Source organism: Salarias fasciatus, chromosome 7 (genome assembly GCF_902148845.1).
Source record: "Salarias fasciatus chromosome 7, fSalaFa1.1, whole genome shotgun sequence".
Taxonomy (NCBI): Eukaryota; Metazoa; Chordata; class Actinopteri; order Blenniiformes; family Blenniidae; genus Salarias; species Salarias fasciatus.
In genome coordinates this window covers 26,745,507-26,764,164 of record NC_043751.1, presented here as the reverse complement: position 1 = coordinate 26,764,164, position 18,658 = coordinate 26,745,507, and the positions used below count along the sequence as shown (strand labels likewise).

At 45.0% G+C, this 18,658-nt stretch overlaps 1 protein-coding gene across 4 annotated transcripts in view; it reads right to left on the bottom strand.

Moving 5' to 3' along the window:
* The window catches only part of srgap1a (SLIT-ROBO Rho GTPase activating protein 1a), a 75,416-nt gene that overhangs the window by 18,502 nt on the left and 38,256 nt on the right, over positions 1-18,658 (bottom strand). For 2 of the 4 annotated variants that reach the window (XM_030096320.1, XM_030096321.1), the window contains exons 4-14: positions 17,163-17,225; positions 13,499-13,678; positions 12,512-12,640; positions 10,580-10,801; positions 9,959-10,060; positions 6,044-6,241; positions 5,540-5,624; positions 4,450-4,477; positions 3,092-3,197; positions 839-899; positions 133-210 (exon numbers count right to left, since the gene is read on the bottom strand). In XM_030096320.1, the coding sequence (XP_029952180.1) occupies positions 133-210; positions 839-899; positions 3,092-3,197; positions 4,450-4,477; positions 5,540-5,624; positions 6,044-6,241; positions 9,959-10,060; positions 10,580-10,801; positions 12,512-12,640; positions 13,499-13,678; positions 17,163-17,225 (1,252 nt within the window). Of the gene's footprint in view, positions 1-132; positions 211-838; positions 900-2,361; positions 2,396-3,091; positions 3,198-4,449; positions 4,478-5,539; positions 5,625-6,043; positions 6,242-9,958; positions 10,061-10,579; positions 10,802-12,511; positions 12,641-13,498; positions 13,679-17,162; positions 17,226-18,658 lie in introns of all 4 variants that reach the window. The other 2 variants (XM_030096322.1, XM_030096323.1) reach the window with 1 other exon arrangement.

Here is an 18,658-nt window from a genome sequence, read left to right as displayed (position 1 = left end):
CGGATGACACTGGTTTAATATGGTTACTTTCCATTTACCAGCAATTTGGGTTTGGTAAAAACAAGGCAAGTTTCATTATAATTCAGAAATCTAATATGGAACTTTTCTGGTCACGCGAACAGACTCACACACCTCTTTCAAACGAGTTCTTGATGTCATTGACTTCCAGCTGGGATCCAGACACACGAAATATTCCTTGATGTTGAAGGCCTGCGGTCCAACAAACAAAATAAAAGATAAAATAAGAAAGGAAAGCAGAAAAACAAGAGCGAAAGACGCACAACATGCTTCTGATGACCACATAAAAAAAAAACCTTCACTCAGCAAATGAAGCTTCTTCAGTTCAGAGCTAAAAGGTGCATCCTGTCCGCTAATCCCCTTCACTTTGCTAATTAAAGATAATAATGAGTCAGGGAGACGGCAATCACGCCTCACCAAAGTGTCGACCAGCTGGGATTAAAACCTAATAACGCAAGAGGTCAAAAGTCAGAATGAAGCATAATTAGTTCTCTTGTTGGTCTTCTTTTAGATTTCCCTCTGAACGTCACCGACTGGGCGTTAGACGAGATGCAGCAACTTTACTACTGTCACATAGAATCTAGACAGAATCTAACAACATCCAAAAAAGTTGTGTGGCTAAGGAGAAGGGTGGAAAAGTCAGCGCTGCTGTAAACAGGACGGGATCGGCACTTTCCCATAACGGCAAAATGAAGTGGAGCAAAGAGAAATCGCCACACGTAAAACAGCGAGCACGCCCAAGCAATTAACGCCTGAGCGGCCCGAAATTACGACACAGATTCATCCTGAGAAAACAAGAAAGAGACGGGATGCAACTCACCGTACAAATTAATGTAACGAATACAGCTTTCAACCACGCGAGGGATCGCCTGTCCGGAGTCCTTCCAGAGAAAATGAATGAGAAAAACAATCTTCAAAATAGTGTGTTTAATGACTACTTGCTACATGTATAGGAGCTAAAGCCAAACCAATACTGAATTAGGTTGTTCTTAATCAAGACATTTAACATTTGCAACATGCAGTTCCTGGTACTGTGCAAAAGTTGTAGGCTGATGCTACATATCAAACATGTAATACCAGCAGGAGAGAGTCTGATTGGCTCCAAATTTATTCCGCAGCAGAGGAAAACAACCTGGAACCACACAGCCAGCGTTTATTAAAAACTCCCTACAGCACGGAGAGGAAGAAAACGGGCCCTGGGAGCGACGGCGGGCCCCCCACCGGGCCCTCGTCTTAACATAATCACGCCTGGGTGGGTTAACGTGACGCCGCCGGAGGATCTGAACCAGACTACCTCCACAGAAGATCTGCTCTGACAAAACAAGCTGCTCTGAAAGCAAACACTGATTCCCCTCCTGCTCAGTCGCTTTGCTGCCAACTGTCGACATGTCCTGCAGGATTTCTACCTGCACATCAGGCACATCAACCTTTGCCCAGTACTTTATAACTGCAAATTCATCAATTTGCTTATGTATTGATTTGGCTCGAATAAAACGCTGATCAATGTGAAAAAACAAAGAGCGTGGAAACATGCAGTGAGGAGAGCTGCTAATACTGAAAACAAAGCAAGTGTTACTCCGCAGAGATCCTCCTGAGACAGACTGAACTGGATTCACCAGCTGTTTGTTGGTTTGTGCCCCGTCTCCCGTAAGGATGCTTGATTGTTGATTAACACAAAAAATATCACTAATTAGCCACAACAAGCAGAAAAATATGCTGTTGGATATGTTTGAATTGGGCTCCAGTGTTTCTAAATATACTTTCTGTGGTTTTTTTTTTTTGTTTTGTTTTTTTTCTTGAGGCAACCAATCAAATTCACGCTGTGTTTAAATTAACTGGAGCTTATCTAAAGAGGCGCACGCTCAACACGGTGAGATGAGACGGGGAGGTGTGGTCTCTCCGCTCGCCCCGGCTCTGCCTCGGTGCCAGCTGCTCATGCGCCTCATCGCCGGACGGTGACTCAGAACACGGTTTTTAATGATACAGTGGATCTGTTTACAGTCCTCGGGGGGGTTGGAGGGGTGTACGACGGGTCCAAACACAGCAGCCGTGCCAAAATCGACAAGCTATCATTGGTGCGGAGGGTCTGTGTGCAGACAGATTATGTAACACAAGTTCGGTTAGTACGGGACACCGGAAGGACAACTAGATTTGTGGCTGTCGTGAATTTGCATATGCAAATGAAGCCACAGGTGTTCCCTATCTTCAGTCTGTCACAGAATTCACAGAATATAATTGGAAAATTAATAAACAATCATTGAAAATCTAGCGGATGCAGGACAGATCACAGGAAATGAGCAGAGTCAAGCAGCATGGGCCCCCCCAAGATGCCTCAGCGTCTACCTGATGTCGAGTGTGTGAGTTCCGTCGTCCGCGGCTAAAGAGAAATGTTGCAAACAGGGTTTGAAGATTGGAGAGAGAGGGAGAGAGGGAAAGAACAAGAGAGAGAAAAAAAAAAAAAGCAAGTACCAGATTAGGACCACAGCACCTGCCCACCAAAGCTTTTTATTAAGAGTGCTCCTTTAAATCCACTCGGCGCTGGCATCAAACCCCAGAGAGAGCAGCGGGAGCTGGACAGGACGCGGCCACCAGCGAGAGGCGGTGAAAAGGCCGGAGGAGGGATGCAGCACGTGTTATCAGTCTGGCATCTGCTCCCCGACTGCCATTTATCCTGCTGTTTGCACTGGCCTCTGCTCACACTCAGGGGGAGGAGGAGGAGGAGGAGGAGGACAGAAACTCTCTGCCAGAGCGGTTCAGCGATGCCAGGTCAGCAGTGAGTCAGGGGAGCTGACGGAGACAAACATTTATCCCTCCGACCGCCGCCCCGCTCCTCCTGCAGCCCCTCTGAATCCATCAGTGCCTCCAGTAACGTCTCAGCCGCCGGCTGCAGGAGCTCACCGACTCCGGAGGAAGGTTTCCAGAATCCATCGTAGCTCAAATGTGTTGATTTTCAGCTGGCGAACTGGGCTAAGATGCCTCGGGGGAACCCACCGAAACGACCAGAAAAGCCAGAGCAAGGCAGAAAATAGGCAGGAGGAGGAGCAAAGTCAAGCAGCAGACTGGTAATAAGTACCTTGATGAATGACTCCAAATTGCCATTAAATAACCTAACATTAAAGACAGAGCGGGGTCTAGCCCGCCGGGTGGCAGTGTGGGTTCTGAGCTGCCCGTTGGGATGTCTAGAATACAAAGAATGCATTAGAGCGGTGAAACAAAGCAGCGTTCATGATAAAACGTCTCATCTGTCCCCGCCACAAGTCAGACCACCGTGCTTCACTTTATGTAAGAGCATGCAGGTTTGTGTGTGTCTCAAAGAAATCGTTTCGAATCCAGAAGCGCTACGTGCGAAGAAACTCCTGAATTTTTGTAATCTCTTCCTTGCAGCGCTGTGCAGAGACCACAGGCCAGTGAAATGTCAGAGCCGCTGTCGGCGCCTGCCTCATGACGGACCCCGCCGGGGACAGCCGCCATTAGTTTGTGTCAGTGTGTGTGCTGGTGTGCGTGACTTTGTGTCACTTGCTGTTAGCCTGGCTCCTTGTGACCTGCTGGACTCAGATGAAAAGAGTCTGGACTTATTAATAGCGACCAGACGTATTCACTGGAAAGGCCCAAAAATGTGAATCTCAACGAAAAAAAAAAAAAAAAAAAAAGATCATGTGTTTGCAATATGAACAAAACTCTGTCATTATGTAAGAAAAAACAAAATTCTGTTCAAATGAGCTAAAACTTAGTACAAAAAACGCCAAAACAATAAAATATCTGAGAACCTGGTGGCTAGCTGTAAACTGTTGTGAGCATTTGTTAATAATAAGAACCCAATAATTTCAGGCATGTTGTCCAAGACAGTTTTTGATGTACTCACTAAAAAGCAGAAAAACACAAACAGAATTTGACACTTTCCCCCTTCAACAGCTCATTTATAAATACACGGGAGAGTGACCGGTTTCAATGGAGACTTATTACAGTGTCCCCAGCATTCATTTCTGCAACAACAGTGTCAACAGGTTCTGGACGCCTGATCACTGTTGCAGTCTGTCGAGATCAGAGTTATTCTCTCATCAAATCTCTATCAGATGAATTGTTTTTGTACATTTTAATTACTTGTAGGATAATTTAATTATGATCTTTTTAGCATCGAAAGTATGCAGCTTCAGCAATGTTTGTCTATTTAGTCAAAACTAATTTCAAATTCTGAAGTATCTATTGACAATGCTGGCTGAAAATACTAAACTTATACTAGGAACATGAGAAAAATGCGTGCATAGTATCTTCTTACAAAGCAGTTCGTATCATATTTTCAGGGCCAAACAGTCGTCACCCCGAGGAGCTGCGATATGTCACTGAGAGTTTTCGTCAAAACAAACTGTGCAGCCATCTTGAAAGTACACAGGTGCAGACTTGCGTGTGTGTGTGAGTGCGTGTGTGTTTTACCTTGTGGTCATGTAGTCAGCTCTGTGGCCTGTGAAGAAAAAAAGGGATGCAAGGGTGAAGTTGGTGGAGTGGACCTGTCAGGACCTGTCTCCGAGGTTCCTGCAGAGAACGGCGCGCACGGCTGGAGGAGCATCTGAAACCTGCCATCTGTCCACAAACGAACCCACACGCACCGCCAGACGTGCACGCACACACAACCGGCACCAAACAGCTCGAGCTAACACTTCATATGAACTAAACAGTACAAACAGACATGCAGACACACACACACACGACTGTAAGATCACACGGACGCATGTTTGGACAAGTAAAGTCACTTTAAGCTGAAAATGGTTTCCAAACGGTTTGGAAGTACAGGAGAAGTTGTGAATGTGTGGCCATCTGTTCCCGTGGACAGGATCTGACCTGTCCTCGCGTCTGAGTGACTCACTGCACTGCAGCCTATTGACAACAATGTGATGAAGGAGCATGAGGGCTTTTCTTCCTCGTCACTTCACGGCTCCTTGACTCATTAGGCGGACATGTTTGACGGGGACCACCAGCACTGCCGGTCGGTACAATGACTGACAGACACTGGCCGAGGCCTCCTGGAGATCCCGCCGGTGCAGAACAAGGAGAGCCTGTTGTAATGACCGCCACCCCTCTAATACACAGCGGTCCATTAAGTTGGGAGCGAATCAATCACTAAGACGGATAATGTAAGTTCGCAATCCCCCACCGCTCTGGCTAAAGCCCAGATTACCATCAGGGAGCAGTGACTTGTGGGGGGAAAGCAGAAAGAATTGCAACACAAAACTGCTCAAGTATGACTGCATAAAAGGGAATTATTTCGTATCGTGTTTGTTTAGATAGAGATTAGGAGTCACTTGTGCTAAATGTGAATGTTAGAAGACTTTGATTCATTAATGTACTTTCTATACTGTTTCAACCAGCGTCGTGGGAGCTGAGCAGTTCAACTGAGCTGAACTCCAAAACAGCAGAAACGACTGGGGGAAAACTCAAAACACAAGGTCATGAACATAAATAAAGTATCATGCAGACTTTCTGAGAAATCTTATTTAGTTTAACTTGAACGAGATCATGACGGTACCTTCGCCAAGCGTCCTCTTCAGCAAGTCGTGTTTGGCCTGCAGTTTGGAGATGAGATTGCTGCCCTCCAGAAACTCACGGAATTTCTGCAGAGAATTGAGCGTAATTACACGCCGGCCCCGAGTGCCAAAGCAGAGCGCCCGCTCTTAAGACGGCAATCTGTGATAAGGCGGCCAATGGCAAAGGACACGCCGAGAGCCCTTTTAAAGCCGTTATCAGAGCATGTCCATCTTCCGACTTCAACAAGATAGCGGCTAACTTAACAAAATGGAAGTATTTTGGGAACGACCCCCCCCCTCTGCCAGCTGATCAAAGATTTCAGAGGGGCTTGGTGCATGAGAAACAGAGTTTACAGGCACAAATGAAGCAAACGCTGGTCCAGATGAACGCTGTGACTCCCATCTTTTTGGTGTCTTCACTTCCAAGCTTAAACAGAGGGATTAATGTCTGTTTTCCTACAGATTTTAAAATAGTAACAGGACTTCTTTTCTCTCCCTCCGCTCACCATGAAGTAGAACTGCTCTGTTTCCTGCTGATTGGCCCTCCTCTTGGCGATGCTGGGTTTGCTGAGGTACGTCTCCGACACGGTGGACTTGACCGATTCGGTGGAGCGGCTGTGGTGGAAACACTCGGACACGTCGTAGTCTTCGATGGTCACCATGTCCTGGATGGTGGTCAGCGTGGCCTCTGACGTCTTCTTTATCTGCAAAGAAAAGGAAAAAAAAAGTCCTTTAACTTTCACTTCACAGCTGAAACAGTCCTCTTATATGAGCTGAGCCCTCACATCTGTTTTGGTCAACTCTCTGGCTGCAGTAAATAGTTATTTTTGCACATGCACAAGCAGAAGGACAATAAATAAAATCGCAAAAGCGATGCATTTTCACTTCAAGTGTCGATCTGGAGCAGAAACCTGCCGTCTGAAAAGCTAAATGTCATCTCTCCTCTGCATGTGAGGCAGCTCACTTCATCACACTCCCTAAAAACCACTCTCTCCCTGCCGAGACACTCTGAAAAATTCAGGTGCTTTCGGACAGGAGACACGTTCCCACAGATCCACTGAACGTGACTGCCAACCAAAGCAATCAATTTGCATGCACTTAGAGAGGCCAGAGGTGAGGAAAGTTGGCTGGAGAAGGTAAATTCAGCTGAAGGCTCAGGCTTTTAAGATTCATCTCCATAACCGCCGCCTTCCTGTCAACAGTGCTTCTCCCAGAGCTTATAAACATCGGGATCTGTGCAAGTGCGACGGTGCACCGAGTGCACGAGATGTTCTGCCAGTTCCACTGCTTTAAACAACACGTGTGTCCTTTGTATCACGACATATGACGACAACATGTGAAAGGAGAGGCAGCTTCGTGAACCTCGACGGCACAGATGGACAAAAAAGTATTTCTTAGAAAATCTTTATTTGCATTTCAGCTCATCTTCGGCTGGTCCATGACAGAAGTAAGCAATCGCGACACGCAGTTGTTAGTTGAGTTTGTGCGTTTTGAGGCTCACTGACAGCCTCATCCCGGGTGGCCCCATCGGAGGCGAGAGGCCCGGCTGTCATTGTGCAGACGGGAGCCATGCATGTGAAAGAATTGCTTCTAGCTGGCGAGTTTATTCATTATTCAGCACACGAACAGTTACCAGTGTTCACTGCTGGGGCTGAATTATTCCAGAGCTCTTAGAGCTGCTCAGTGTACATGCCCGTCACTCCCTGCAGCTGCACAACACACCTGGAGAAAGTCCCCAAGAAGGGATCAAGTTTGCTTTTATTCTTATTTATTTATTTTTTTTTTACCAGCAGAGAGTCATGATTGAGGCATTTCCTCCAGTGCAGCATCACCGCTGGCAGAACATCAGTCTCGTTCGCATACCGTCATCATCTGCTCGGCCCAAAAATAACACCAGGACTGTGAAACGCCAAAACAACTCCGCTCAACACACAATGATCCCAACATCTTTTCCCACATTTCTAGAGTCAGGCCACTGCTTTCAGAGGATCTTACAGTCACTGTGATCATCCGATTATGCGAACACACACAGGCTTTGATGTTCCTCCCTGATTTGTATCAGAGAAAAAAAACAAACACAAAAGAGAGATGGAATTAGATTAGCATGAGAAACATCATTAGGTACACTTTTCTGAGTGTGTGGTAAATGTGACCTTAATGGCCAGATGAATGAAGAAACACATCAGGCTGAGTACGTCAAAAGTTAAATCGAACGATCTTCCAAATTTACAACATGGTGTGAAATGAGGCACCAAGCTGAGTAATATTAACTCCAACATCAGACTGAAAGTAAAATCCAGAGTCGTCGTCCCCCTCATGCTGCAGCCCGCCATCACTGATGCAGAGTAAATTATTCAACCATGTTTTCTTTCGCCATTTAACAGGAGTCAAAGAGGTTTTGAGGAAGCAGCTGCACTTCTGTGAAACGCTTTTCCTGTCCAGATAAAGACAGGCCCTCTTGTCACACTTCACTGTCGGGCTTGTAGGTCGCTACTCCTGCTTTGAAAGTTGATTTTTTTTTTAGAGGATGTGTCTGGCACACCATGCCGGGGAAGGGAGGCCATCTGGTGATCCGAACATGAGGCGGCTGCACCCTCCAATCGTGACCCGCCAGGACATCCGCTTCAGCAAGGCAGTGGACAAGGACACCCAGCCACCGGGGCTCGCGCACACACACACACACCCAAAGACACACACTCACGGGCATGTGTATAGGCCCAGTGGCAGGAACACTGCGCATACGGTGTGCGCTGTGGCGATAGCAGCAGGACGCAGACCAGCCTGGATTCATTCCCTCAAACAATCAAACAACACATTCGGACGGCCAACGGTAACGGAGGATTCATTTCACTGATGACTTTCTTTTACATCTACTTTCACAACAGCAAATCTTTTTCAATCTGGCAGAAGGTTAACTTAAAAGTTGATTTTTACATAGAATACAAAATATGAAGAAAAAAACCCTTTTAATAAATGATGTGATTGTGATTAGATTGTTTCAGCAAAACATTAAGTTCAGGGACCGTATCTTGAGTGAACCAGTAAAATAGTGCCATAATAACCTTTAAATTTGAACTTTAAAGTTTTTTTTTTCTTTTTGTTGTTGCCGAAGCACAGAGTATATGCCATGAAAATGTCCATAGTTTCACAAAACCAAACATTTACTATAAAAAATCACCACAATGTCAACACAAACTCAACTATAATGAAATCTTCTGGTGCAAAATACAGTAAAATCACAAATAAAACCCAACTCAGCTGTTGCATTATGTAAGTTCTTACAAATTCACTCTGACAGTATGGCTTTGAGGCATGTTTGATAGCAACGAGGTAGCGACTTTTCATGGTAAAGTGTAGCATTAAGATCTAAAGCAGTGTTTGTGTTGATCCTTTTCAGACTTATTTTTGAGCTACATGACAACAGATCAGGATCTGGAGTCTTTCTGTACTTCTGTTTTCCATGTGTTTTTTGTTTCCAGTACTTTCCCTGTTTCCTCCCACAGTCTCAAAAGATGCATCTGAGGTTCATCAGTGATGAAAAATCTCATGTATGGATGAATGGGAGTTTGCGTCTGTTGATTTATTGGAAACCAAACGAAGTTATGGATCGCTGTCAATAAAAAACAGTTCGTAAAAGAGCATTACTCCATCTCTTAATTACTGTCTCTTCTTAATATATTCTCAGTAAATTCCATTTGATAATTTAATCAAGAGGAATATGAAGACTTGGTAAATACCATGCAGGTAAGTTTAGCATCACCTTGTTTCTGTGTGCAATGTACCAGAGGAAAAAGAGCTGAGAGCTCACTCAGAAGAAGCAGGTCAGACTGGATATAAAAGCCAGCCTGATGGATGTGATTTCACTTTGTGAACCAGCAGAAGTCACCATCTTTCTTACCTTTGTTGAATAAAAAATGTGGAGTTACTCAAGCATACTGCAGAGAACCGGGAAGCAACGCGGGCTACGAAGCTCAGATGCACCTTCAATGTCAAAAAAAAAAAAAAAAGAGCAGTGCAGGACAGGTTCGTGCCAATAAAAGGCAAGATACTGAATTCTACCAGTGGGAGCAAAAATGGAGGCTTCACAGAGAGGGTTTGATGGCTACCTGCAGGGCATGGGAGAGAGGAAAACACACAGTGTGTGCATCTGTGTGTGTGTGTGGATGTGTACTGTGTATATGCAACGAAAAACGTGATACTTCAGAGATCATCAGGAAGCTTTTTTTTCTGTCTGACCTCAGATGACTTCTGGCTAAAGTTAACTTTCCTGAGTAGCTTCACTTCTCAGTACCTGCCGGCATCGTGCAGCCGACGAGTCTCTCGCAGACACCGAAATGCAAGACGAAAATCTCTGACGCGTTCAAAGAGCCCTCCGCCACGAACCCAGATTGAGAAATGAATTATTTGCGGGACTATTTTACCTCTTCGTTTTCAATCTTGAGAGTTGCCAGGCGAGACTGCAGCTGCTGGAATCTGAGGATGAGCTCCCCGTTCACCGGCGGCTGCACCGAGATCTGACACACCTGGGGAGAGGGAGGAAACACACACCTCACTGACCAAGAAGCCCAGATAATGTCACCTGGCCGCAGAAACAACGGCGCGCAAGCCGCGGCTGAAACGGGAAAAGGTTGCAGACACCCGAATTCTTCCCGGATTGCAGCGCTTAACCGCAGTGACTTCTGCCAAATGAATGCAGACAGCCGCACAACGGCAGCTCGTAAAGAGGGATGATATCAGCCAAACAGTGAGCGGCTGCAAACACATGTTGACCCGGAGGAAGAAATAACACGGGATTTGTCAAATTCATTGCCTCGTAAAACATGACTAGTAAAAACAGCACTTAAAGCTCTAAATATTAGACCTCATTAAGTGTGAGACTTTTTAAAATCTACTCCGAATCCACTCCAGGTTTACTCCATTGGATTATATACAGTGGAGGGCTTAAAAAACTCATATTAAAACTTATTTTTGCAGCTTTTGTGACTCTAAAATGACATTTTTGTCATTTGTCGCGGCGTGTCGAGCACAAACGCACGCCGTACCTCGTCTCCCATGTGAGCCTGGAACTCGAACTTGGTGGGTGGACAGAAAGCCGTGGGGAACATCTCCATGAAGCGCTGCCGGTCGCTCCTCGGGTCCAGGCTGTCCACCGCGTTTTCGATGATGTCCAGACCTTCGTGGCGCGACGTCTCCAGGTTGTACTCCGCCGACAGGTAGGTCCGGAGGGCCCGGTTCAGACTGGCGTGGTAGCCTAAATCACAGCACTGCGAGGAAACAAACGGAAGTATGGAGTTTTTCAAACAACTAAAAATCCTTCCGCAGTTTAAACCTATGATAATACATTAAAGAGAAGGTTTATAGATCAAACTGATAAAGTCACGTTGGTGGAATCCACATAAAATGCATTTTTTATATAAATGTCAGCTTGATTTCCTGCCAAGGTGCTTTTTTACTGCAAAAAAACAAACATACAACATCAATATAATGTGGAAGGTTTATGAATAAAGCAGCAGAATTCACAGCCATATAAGGAATTAAAAAAAAAAAAATTATAATCAAAGAGTGACAGAAAATCGATACCCACAACTTTGTATTCCAGGACTTTCTGAGCGTTACCTCCAGGATCTAATGCTGACTTTTAATAACCAGAACCTTGGCCAAGGTCTCTCTTGCGAAGACACACAAGCCCTCAGCACACACACACACGCACACACACACTCAAAACGACGCCACGGCCCGTCTTCCTGTACGCTTTTGTTTCTTTTCTCTGAAAACGGTCTTCATCAATAAACAAATGTGTGTGTGTCTGCACATGCAGCTCACACAGAGTTCAACACACACACAGAGACACACACACACACGCACACACACACACACACACACACACACACACACACACACACACACACACACCCTGTTGAGATGCGAAGGCTTGTGAGCAAAGCGGAGAGAGGGGTAATTTCAGCTCACAGCATGCCGCTGAATAGCGGTTGCTTTGCTCTCTCTTCTTCAGGCCTGTCTGGAATATATAACTCTAAACGCTCGCTAAAAACCCGACCTTCGCCTGTTTCCTTAGAAACGCCTCAGAGGTGAGTTTACTCCGCTGGAGAAGAAAAAAAATAAAAAAATAAAAATAACAACAATCCAGGTGAGCCGGATTATAAATAAGTGATGTTTATCAGTGTGGTAGGAAAAAAAGGTCAAGCAAAGTCATCTGCCAAGTTGAAGGGAATGAGCGCTGCTGTAAACAGAGCGATAACCCACACCTGAACGTTATGTAAGAACCACGGCGGTTCAGAGGGACGTTCGCTTTCTGCAGGCAAACAGTTGCAACGACTTTTCAAAAAGCGGCACAAAGTCATGCACAACCCCAAATATGGTATATAAAGCAGAGGGATTCCAATAATGACATTGAGAATGAAAGGAGGGCAGAGGGAGGAAAAAAAAAAAAAAGAAAAAGTCTTCCATCAGAGAAGTTAATAAGCTGCTTTAATTCTGCCCTGCACTGTAATTTTCATCCCACACAGACTGGTGGTCGAAAAGCTCTTTGATACGCGGCCCAGCTGTGGAAGTCATCAGTCTCTCTGCTGATTATGATTTTAAATCGTCTCTAAAGGTCAGTAAAAACACCCGTGAACAATAATTGGCCTTCAGCATGAAGAAATTAGGCTAAAACTCCTCCTTCGCCATTGAAGTCGGCCTCGGAGGAGAAGTGGCTCCAAACTTTGTGTGCAGTTTTTGGCAGAAACTTTTCCCCTCAGTGAGCTGCAGAGAAACTGACAACAACTTTCACATGAAATCGCACTGATCTGGTACTTCCTGTGTGCCAGGACATGAACTTTCAGCAATTCTTTAGGTCAAAAATCATCATTTGTGCAATGAAAATGTGCAAATTGAGAACATAAACCAGAACGAGCCAAAGATGAAGCCGTGTGGGAACACGATTGAGAAAAACCAGCCGGTTTTATGCTCACATCGATGAGGTCGGACAGGTCGTGGATGTAGTATTTGAAGACAGATGAGTTTGTTGCTTCCAGCGTCAGCAGGTACTCGTTCCGCGCTTTGATCGACTTCAGCTTGTTCTCGGAGTACTTGGCTTGACGCTGAGGAGAGAATTAGAACGAGGATGAGAGGCAGACGACGACAGAGGGAGCGGGACGGGATGGGTTTAATGAGGGGAGAATTGCTTTTTGACAAGTGATTTTGCTTTTAATGTCTGAGCACACACCGCGAGTCGCGGGGCTGCGGCGGGATTACTGGCAAAACAACAGTTTCTCTGAACAGTCGAGGAGAAAAAAAACTTAAATTCAGCACACAGCTAAAAAAAAAAACAAAAAAAAAAAAAAAGAAATAGGAACAAGAAAGGAAAAGGAACAATTTAAACTAAAAACAGCCCACGTCCTTAACTTCAACCATCTGTCTTCGTCCCACACTTCCTCTGCCAGACAGACATGAGACGGAGGTTAGTCACCATCCACTGACCAAAGGCTTCTGACTAACACGCTTCCAAATCATTCATATTTTCAACACTTCCCAAAAGCATTCCTGGAAAAAAAGCGGTGTTAAACAAATCCATTCCTGTCTGCTTTAATCATGTGCCTCAGATATTTAGCTCAACAGGCCCGTTCTGTGACTGCAGGAGCTTTTTCATTTGGCTTTTTCTTGCTTGAGCCGAGTCGGACAGACCTCGGAGGGGAAAAAAAACAACAAAAAGCTGTGCTGTGGCACAAAAAGCTTTTATTCTGGGACTAAATCCAGAATCAAACATGTGAGTGTGAAACGGTTTGATTAATTTATCTAACTGCAGGTAGCTCATGAGTAATGTCTCTTCTACTTCTGTTTGTCTCTGTTTGCTTTGTGATGGACTGACGGTCACTGACTGGGATTGGCTCCCAGTGACCCTAAGCTGAAGAAAGCAGACGTATAAAGGGATGTTTCGTGACTTCATGGCTGTGTTTTACCTTCTCCTTCATCTTCTCGATCTTCTTGACCGAGCTGCGCCTCTGATATTTGTCCTCCATGCGGATGCTGAAGACGGGATCGCCCCTGCCGATCTGCTTCTCCTCCTGCTTCTCCGCCTCCTTCAGCTTGCTCTCGGCGCTGATGCTCTCCGAGTGGTACATGTGGTAGGTCTTCATCACCTGGACGCACACACAGATCGCCATAAACCACGCGTATCGAACAAAGAGCTGTTTGATTGGACAGAGGAACGAGCCCGTATCATGTCGCCGCTCAAATATGTTGAGCTTCCGGTCAGCTGCCGCGGGGGTCAGAGGTCAGAATAATCCATCTTCACAGCTGCAACTGACCTTTTATAACCCACAACTGAAGCGGCCGTCGAGTGACCGCCCTCATTCATCACGTATCGATCGGGCTCCTCTCGCAGCAGGCCGCCGGTCTCTCCCTTCAACCACAAGCCCAAGACAGATTCCCTGCAGCCGTTTTTATGTGAGGCGCTCGCACACCCACAGCCACAAATCACCGCCGCTAAATCCGACGGGCCGCCTTCACTGCCTCCCGTTTGAAGGGGGGGAAAAAAAACCTCCAGGAAGTAGATTTGGGTTTGCCCTCTAATTTTAGAATCAGATTATTAGTCGGGAAGTCAACTGCTCCTCTCCGCCTCTTTTTTTTTTTTTTTTTTTGGGAGAGAATCTGGGTCAGTCCGTGAGTGCAACAGGATTGATATGGTCACATATGTTATATTAATGGAGTCAAACACATTTTAGTTCAGCAGCTACAAACAGCCCAGTTTCATCTTGACAGTTCTGGACCGGTGAAAAAATGCAATAATAAACTTTAAATTCAAACTTTGAAGTTTTTCTTTGTATTGAAGCAGAGCGTAGGTGATTAAACTGTCTATATTTTTCTCAAAACCAAACACTTTCAACATAAAGACAATTTTAATGCAACTTTCTGGTGGGAAATAAAGTGAGATATCCGAAAAACTTCTCTTATAGTTGTTGCATTATGCATGTTTTTTAAATCTCACCCCGACTGCATGGCTTTACGATCCTGACACCCCTGCTTTAGTTCATGTTTTTAACACATCTTACTCGTCCAAATTACTCTGCTTCATGTGCAGCATGTTGCATATGCTTCTTGAACATAAAAAAAAAAACTCAACTTATCTACCCTGAGTCACTTACGGCTTATACGAATTTATTATAAACAAAGTTTTACTTCCTAAAGTCTCACTCGTCATTTGAAGTGTGTGTGTGTGTGTGTGTGTGTGTGTGTGTGTGTGTGTTCGTCATCCTGCTAAATGGATCCACTAGACGGTGACTCAGTCTTAAGTCGCAGGTGAATCTTGAAATACAAAGAGTTTTTCAGGAAAGTTGAGGGTTGATGGAAGTTGTGCGAACGGTGAAGACAAACAGATCAGAGGCTCTGAGGATGCCGTCGATGAGTCACCGGGCGTGGAGAAGATAAAGGAAATTAATCAATGCCAACACGGCGCGATAAGTAAATGGAAAACTCCCACGCAAACTCATTTCTATCAACACTTTAGAAGGAGAGAGAACATAGGAGAAGGAAGAAACCATAAAACGGGGTGAGGAGGAAGCAGAGAGGAAATGAGATCAGGAGAGACAGCAGTGAAATAAATCAGGGGAAATGAAGGCAAAGAAAAGAACCTGAGATGACAATAGGAAAGTTAAAAAGAAGAAGTTATTACCTACTTAACAGAAGTCTTTCCAAAAGCCAGCTAAAAATTACTTTTCTTGGCAACACTCCTTTGAAACTGTGCAATAAATAATCAGCTAAAATGAGTCTAATTGAACTTTTTCCAGCCTTTCTGTGAAGCTAAATGGATTTGGCATCAAGGCAGTTGACCAAGTGCGTTGAGCTGAGTACAAGGGCATGAAACGCACTCAAACGCCCGGGAGAAGGCAGCAATATCAAGTCCCGGCGGTTTAACCTAGAATGAACTGACTTCAGCAAATTACAGCCCCCGAACCTGCGTATGAAACACACTCGCCTGCGCAGAAACCTCGGCTTCAGCGCAGATCGAGGCTCGCCCAACTCGGAATCTAAATATCTCTCCTCCGAACCGAGTTATTTCCGTGCAGGAGGAATAACAGAGCACAGCTCCCGTTTGTCTGGGTGCCTTGCCTTTGGTGGGGTTTGGTCTAACCCGTTTAGAAATGGGTGACTGACCTTGGGCCTTGCACTCCACACTTACTGGTCTGGATTCGGCTGCTGGTTTGTTTACTCGACTGCTCTTTTTAGAGGGACTTATTTAGAGACAGATCAGACCTGTTATTTCATTGGCGGAGGCCGGCATCGGGACTGCGGCCGTCTGATGCAAGCGCTGCCCCACATGTGCGAGTGTGCACGTATGTGTAAATACGTGTGTGCGTGTCCGCCCGCCGGGCTAAACCGGGTCAGATCTAGAGCGTGGACGGCGGTCAGAGTGACACACATTGAGTTTGGAGTCACACGCTGTCGTGCTTGGAGCAGCAGGAACAGCGACTGGAAGTAGAACCGCTGCAGTTCTCTATGCTCGGTATCTGGGGCTCGGATAAGCAAACGTATACCAGTCTGTGTGAGGAAAGCTGTGCGTGGTTAACACGCCAAGCATGGCTGCTCATCCCACTGATGCATTTGTCACAAATGTTGCAACATTCACCATGAAATGAAAGCCATCTCTTTATTGTGAAGACATTGTTACAGCAAAGGAAAAACCAACCAAATACAAAATGAATAAACTTACTTTCACGTTTAACCACTCTATCAGTATCTACACATTTCCTATGATCGGCCATTCTGACAAACGTACAGCTTATTATCTTGCTTGAGGAAACTTGCACACATGGGAGGGATGTGGGATCAAAATACCAACGTTTCAAGATGGTAGGCTAACAGGGCTGATTACTGTAGTTCAGTAGAATTAGGTATTGATTTCAGATTTTTAAGTGCATTTATCAACAAGGTCAAAGCTGCAGTTACTTAAATTATTACATACTGCAGAAGAATTTCTGTTATAGAAAGTAGTCTGCAGATGTGGATTCCTGCTTCATGCAGATGTTTGATGGTCTATTGCAATGTTACAAAGGTTTCCAGAACATTTAGCCACAAGGTTCGAATGTTTGAGCCCATTCTGGGTATCTTCAAAGTATTTATTATGCAGGGTGGTTTCTAAAGGCCCGCAATCTGAGGCTTATGGTCTGTGATCATTGTGGGGGATTTCTGTTGCATGTAAAGTCTCTACATTTGCATGAGTTTCTATCTGTTGGTGCCGTCAGCTAATAAAATCAATATCGACAAAAAAAGTAAATGTTTGTACTTCAGAGCAAATAAAATGTAAGTGATCGGAGCCATTACAAACAGAACGGTACAGCAATCATGAGGTAGATATTTCGGTTATAAAAAACCAGTTCAAGAGTGTAAAATAGATGACTTTATGCTTTTCCTGAGGGCTAATGAAATCATACATTTCCCACAGTCACTAAGTCGTGATGAATTGGTTTGACAGAGAAATTTAAGATCCCTCAGACACATCTGAGTTGCCGGGTTAAAGACATCAAGCTGCTACAAATTATTTAGCTCAGCACCGTAAAGAAGTCTCAGCCGCGGCCAAAACGAATATATTTGAGTGCATTAGTGAGAGAAGGCAGGACTACTTACTGTGTACAGCTCATTCAGGACTTTCATTAAGTCTTCCTGGAGTTGAAAGGCTATTTCCTTGCTCTGAAAAAGAAGCAGAGACACAAACGATGAGACCAAAATCACTATGATAAGAGCACAGAAAAGCAAGGAACCAGTTTTCAGTTGCCATCCGTAGTTGCCACAGTAAATCAACATTAGAACACACTGTTTACTGCATGTCCGTGTTCTGATGTTGGCCTGAGAATGTTCTCCGATACGCACATAAAACACTGCCCTCGCCACCCCTTGTCATATATAAGGTTTCCGTGTGAAAGCGGTATCAATGTCGCCGCGGCTTTTCCACTTAAATCGTCGAACACAGCTTCAGTTTCAAGCATTCCACATGCTCAACACATTAACCGACTTCCACTGTTGAATGGAAGAGATTTCTTCCCAATATGTTAACTCAATCAGCCGTGCCACAAGGCTGACTCAGTAACACTATCACACACACACACGCCCACATTAATGCACCTCACGGTGCGGGATACAGTTTAACGGTGGCGGCGTGATGGATTTAGAGGGGCTTTTTCTATTAATCTAACAGGGGAGCATCCATATTTCCTTCGCACCGGCTCATATACTGTATCACATGTTTATAAGATTATGAGTCACGACAATGAATGTCTGAACTCTCCACTCCGGCTGATACCAGGCGCCGTTACCTGGATGATGTTACAAGCTTGGCCCGAACGCCAGGTCTTCGTCTAACTCACTTATCCTCAGACAAATCTCATTCTTGGTGCCGCTCCCAGCTAAAGGCTGCAGGAGGGCACGGAGAGGCCATCATGCTACAAAATGCACTGGTATGGAGTCGGGACTGACTTCTGGTGGAGAAATGGAGGCGCTACATACTTTTTTAAGGACCTCGACAAAAAAAATAAACACACTGTAAATCTATAAAAAAAACTGGACTGCTGGGTTCAGACTGTCATCAGTTTGTATAACACCGATAAATTAGGCAACATTTAAAGTGAGATCGTGTTTTTTTTTTTTTAGTTGTCATGTCGGAGTTTTCCCGTTTTCACTGGAAATGATGTAGTTAGCATGCCAGGCCAGGAGGTGGCACTGTACTCGCCACACACACACACAGGTGTGCAGAGAACAATCCACCATAAATGTTAACAGTCAACAGTACCCGACATCCGTATGGACAGATAAGGAACTGGACGCTATCAGAAGTGAATCTCAACTGTAAAACTACCAAAACAGAAGATAAGACCAGGCAAACTAGATACCAGATAAACTGGCCCACAGGCCAACTTAATCTACACATGGATGACAGGTAAGTCTTTATTATGTCCTCACACCTGCCTGACCTTAATACGGTCTCAAACCCGTTCATCCTCACACAAAGTCTAAGCTCTAAAAGCGACTCTGGTTAGATGTGAACACTGAAATACAACGTATCTTAAAAAAATCTCTGTCTAAAGGAACCCAGTCTCCCTCTCCTGCTCTTCGCATGTCACTCACTC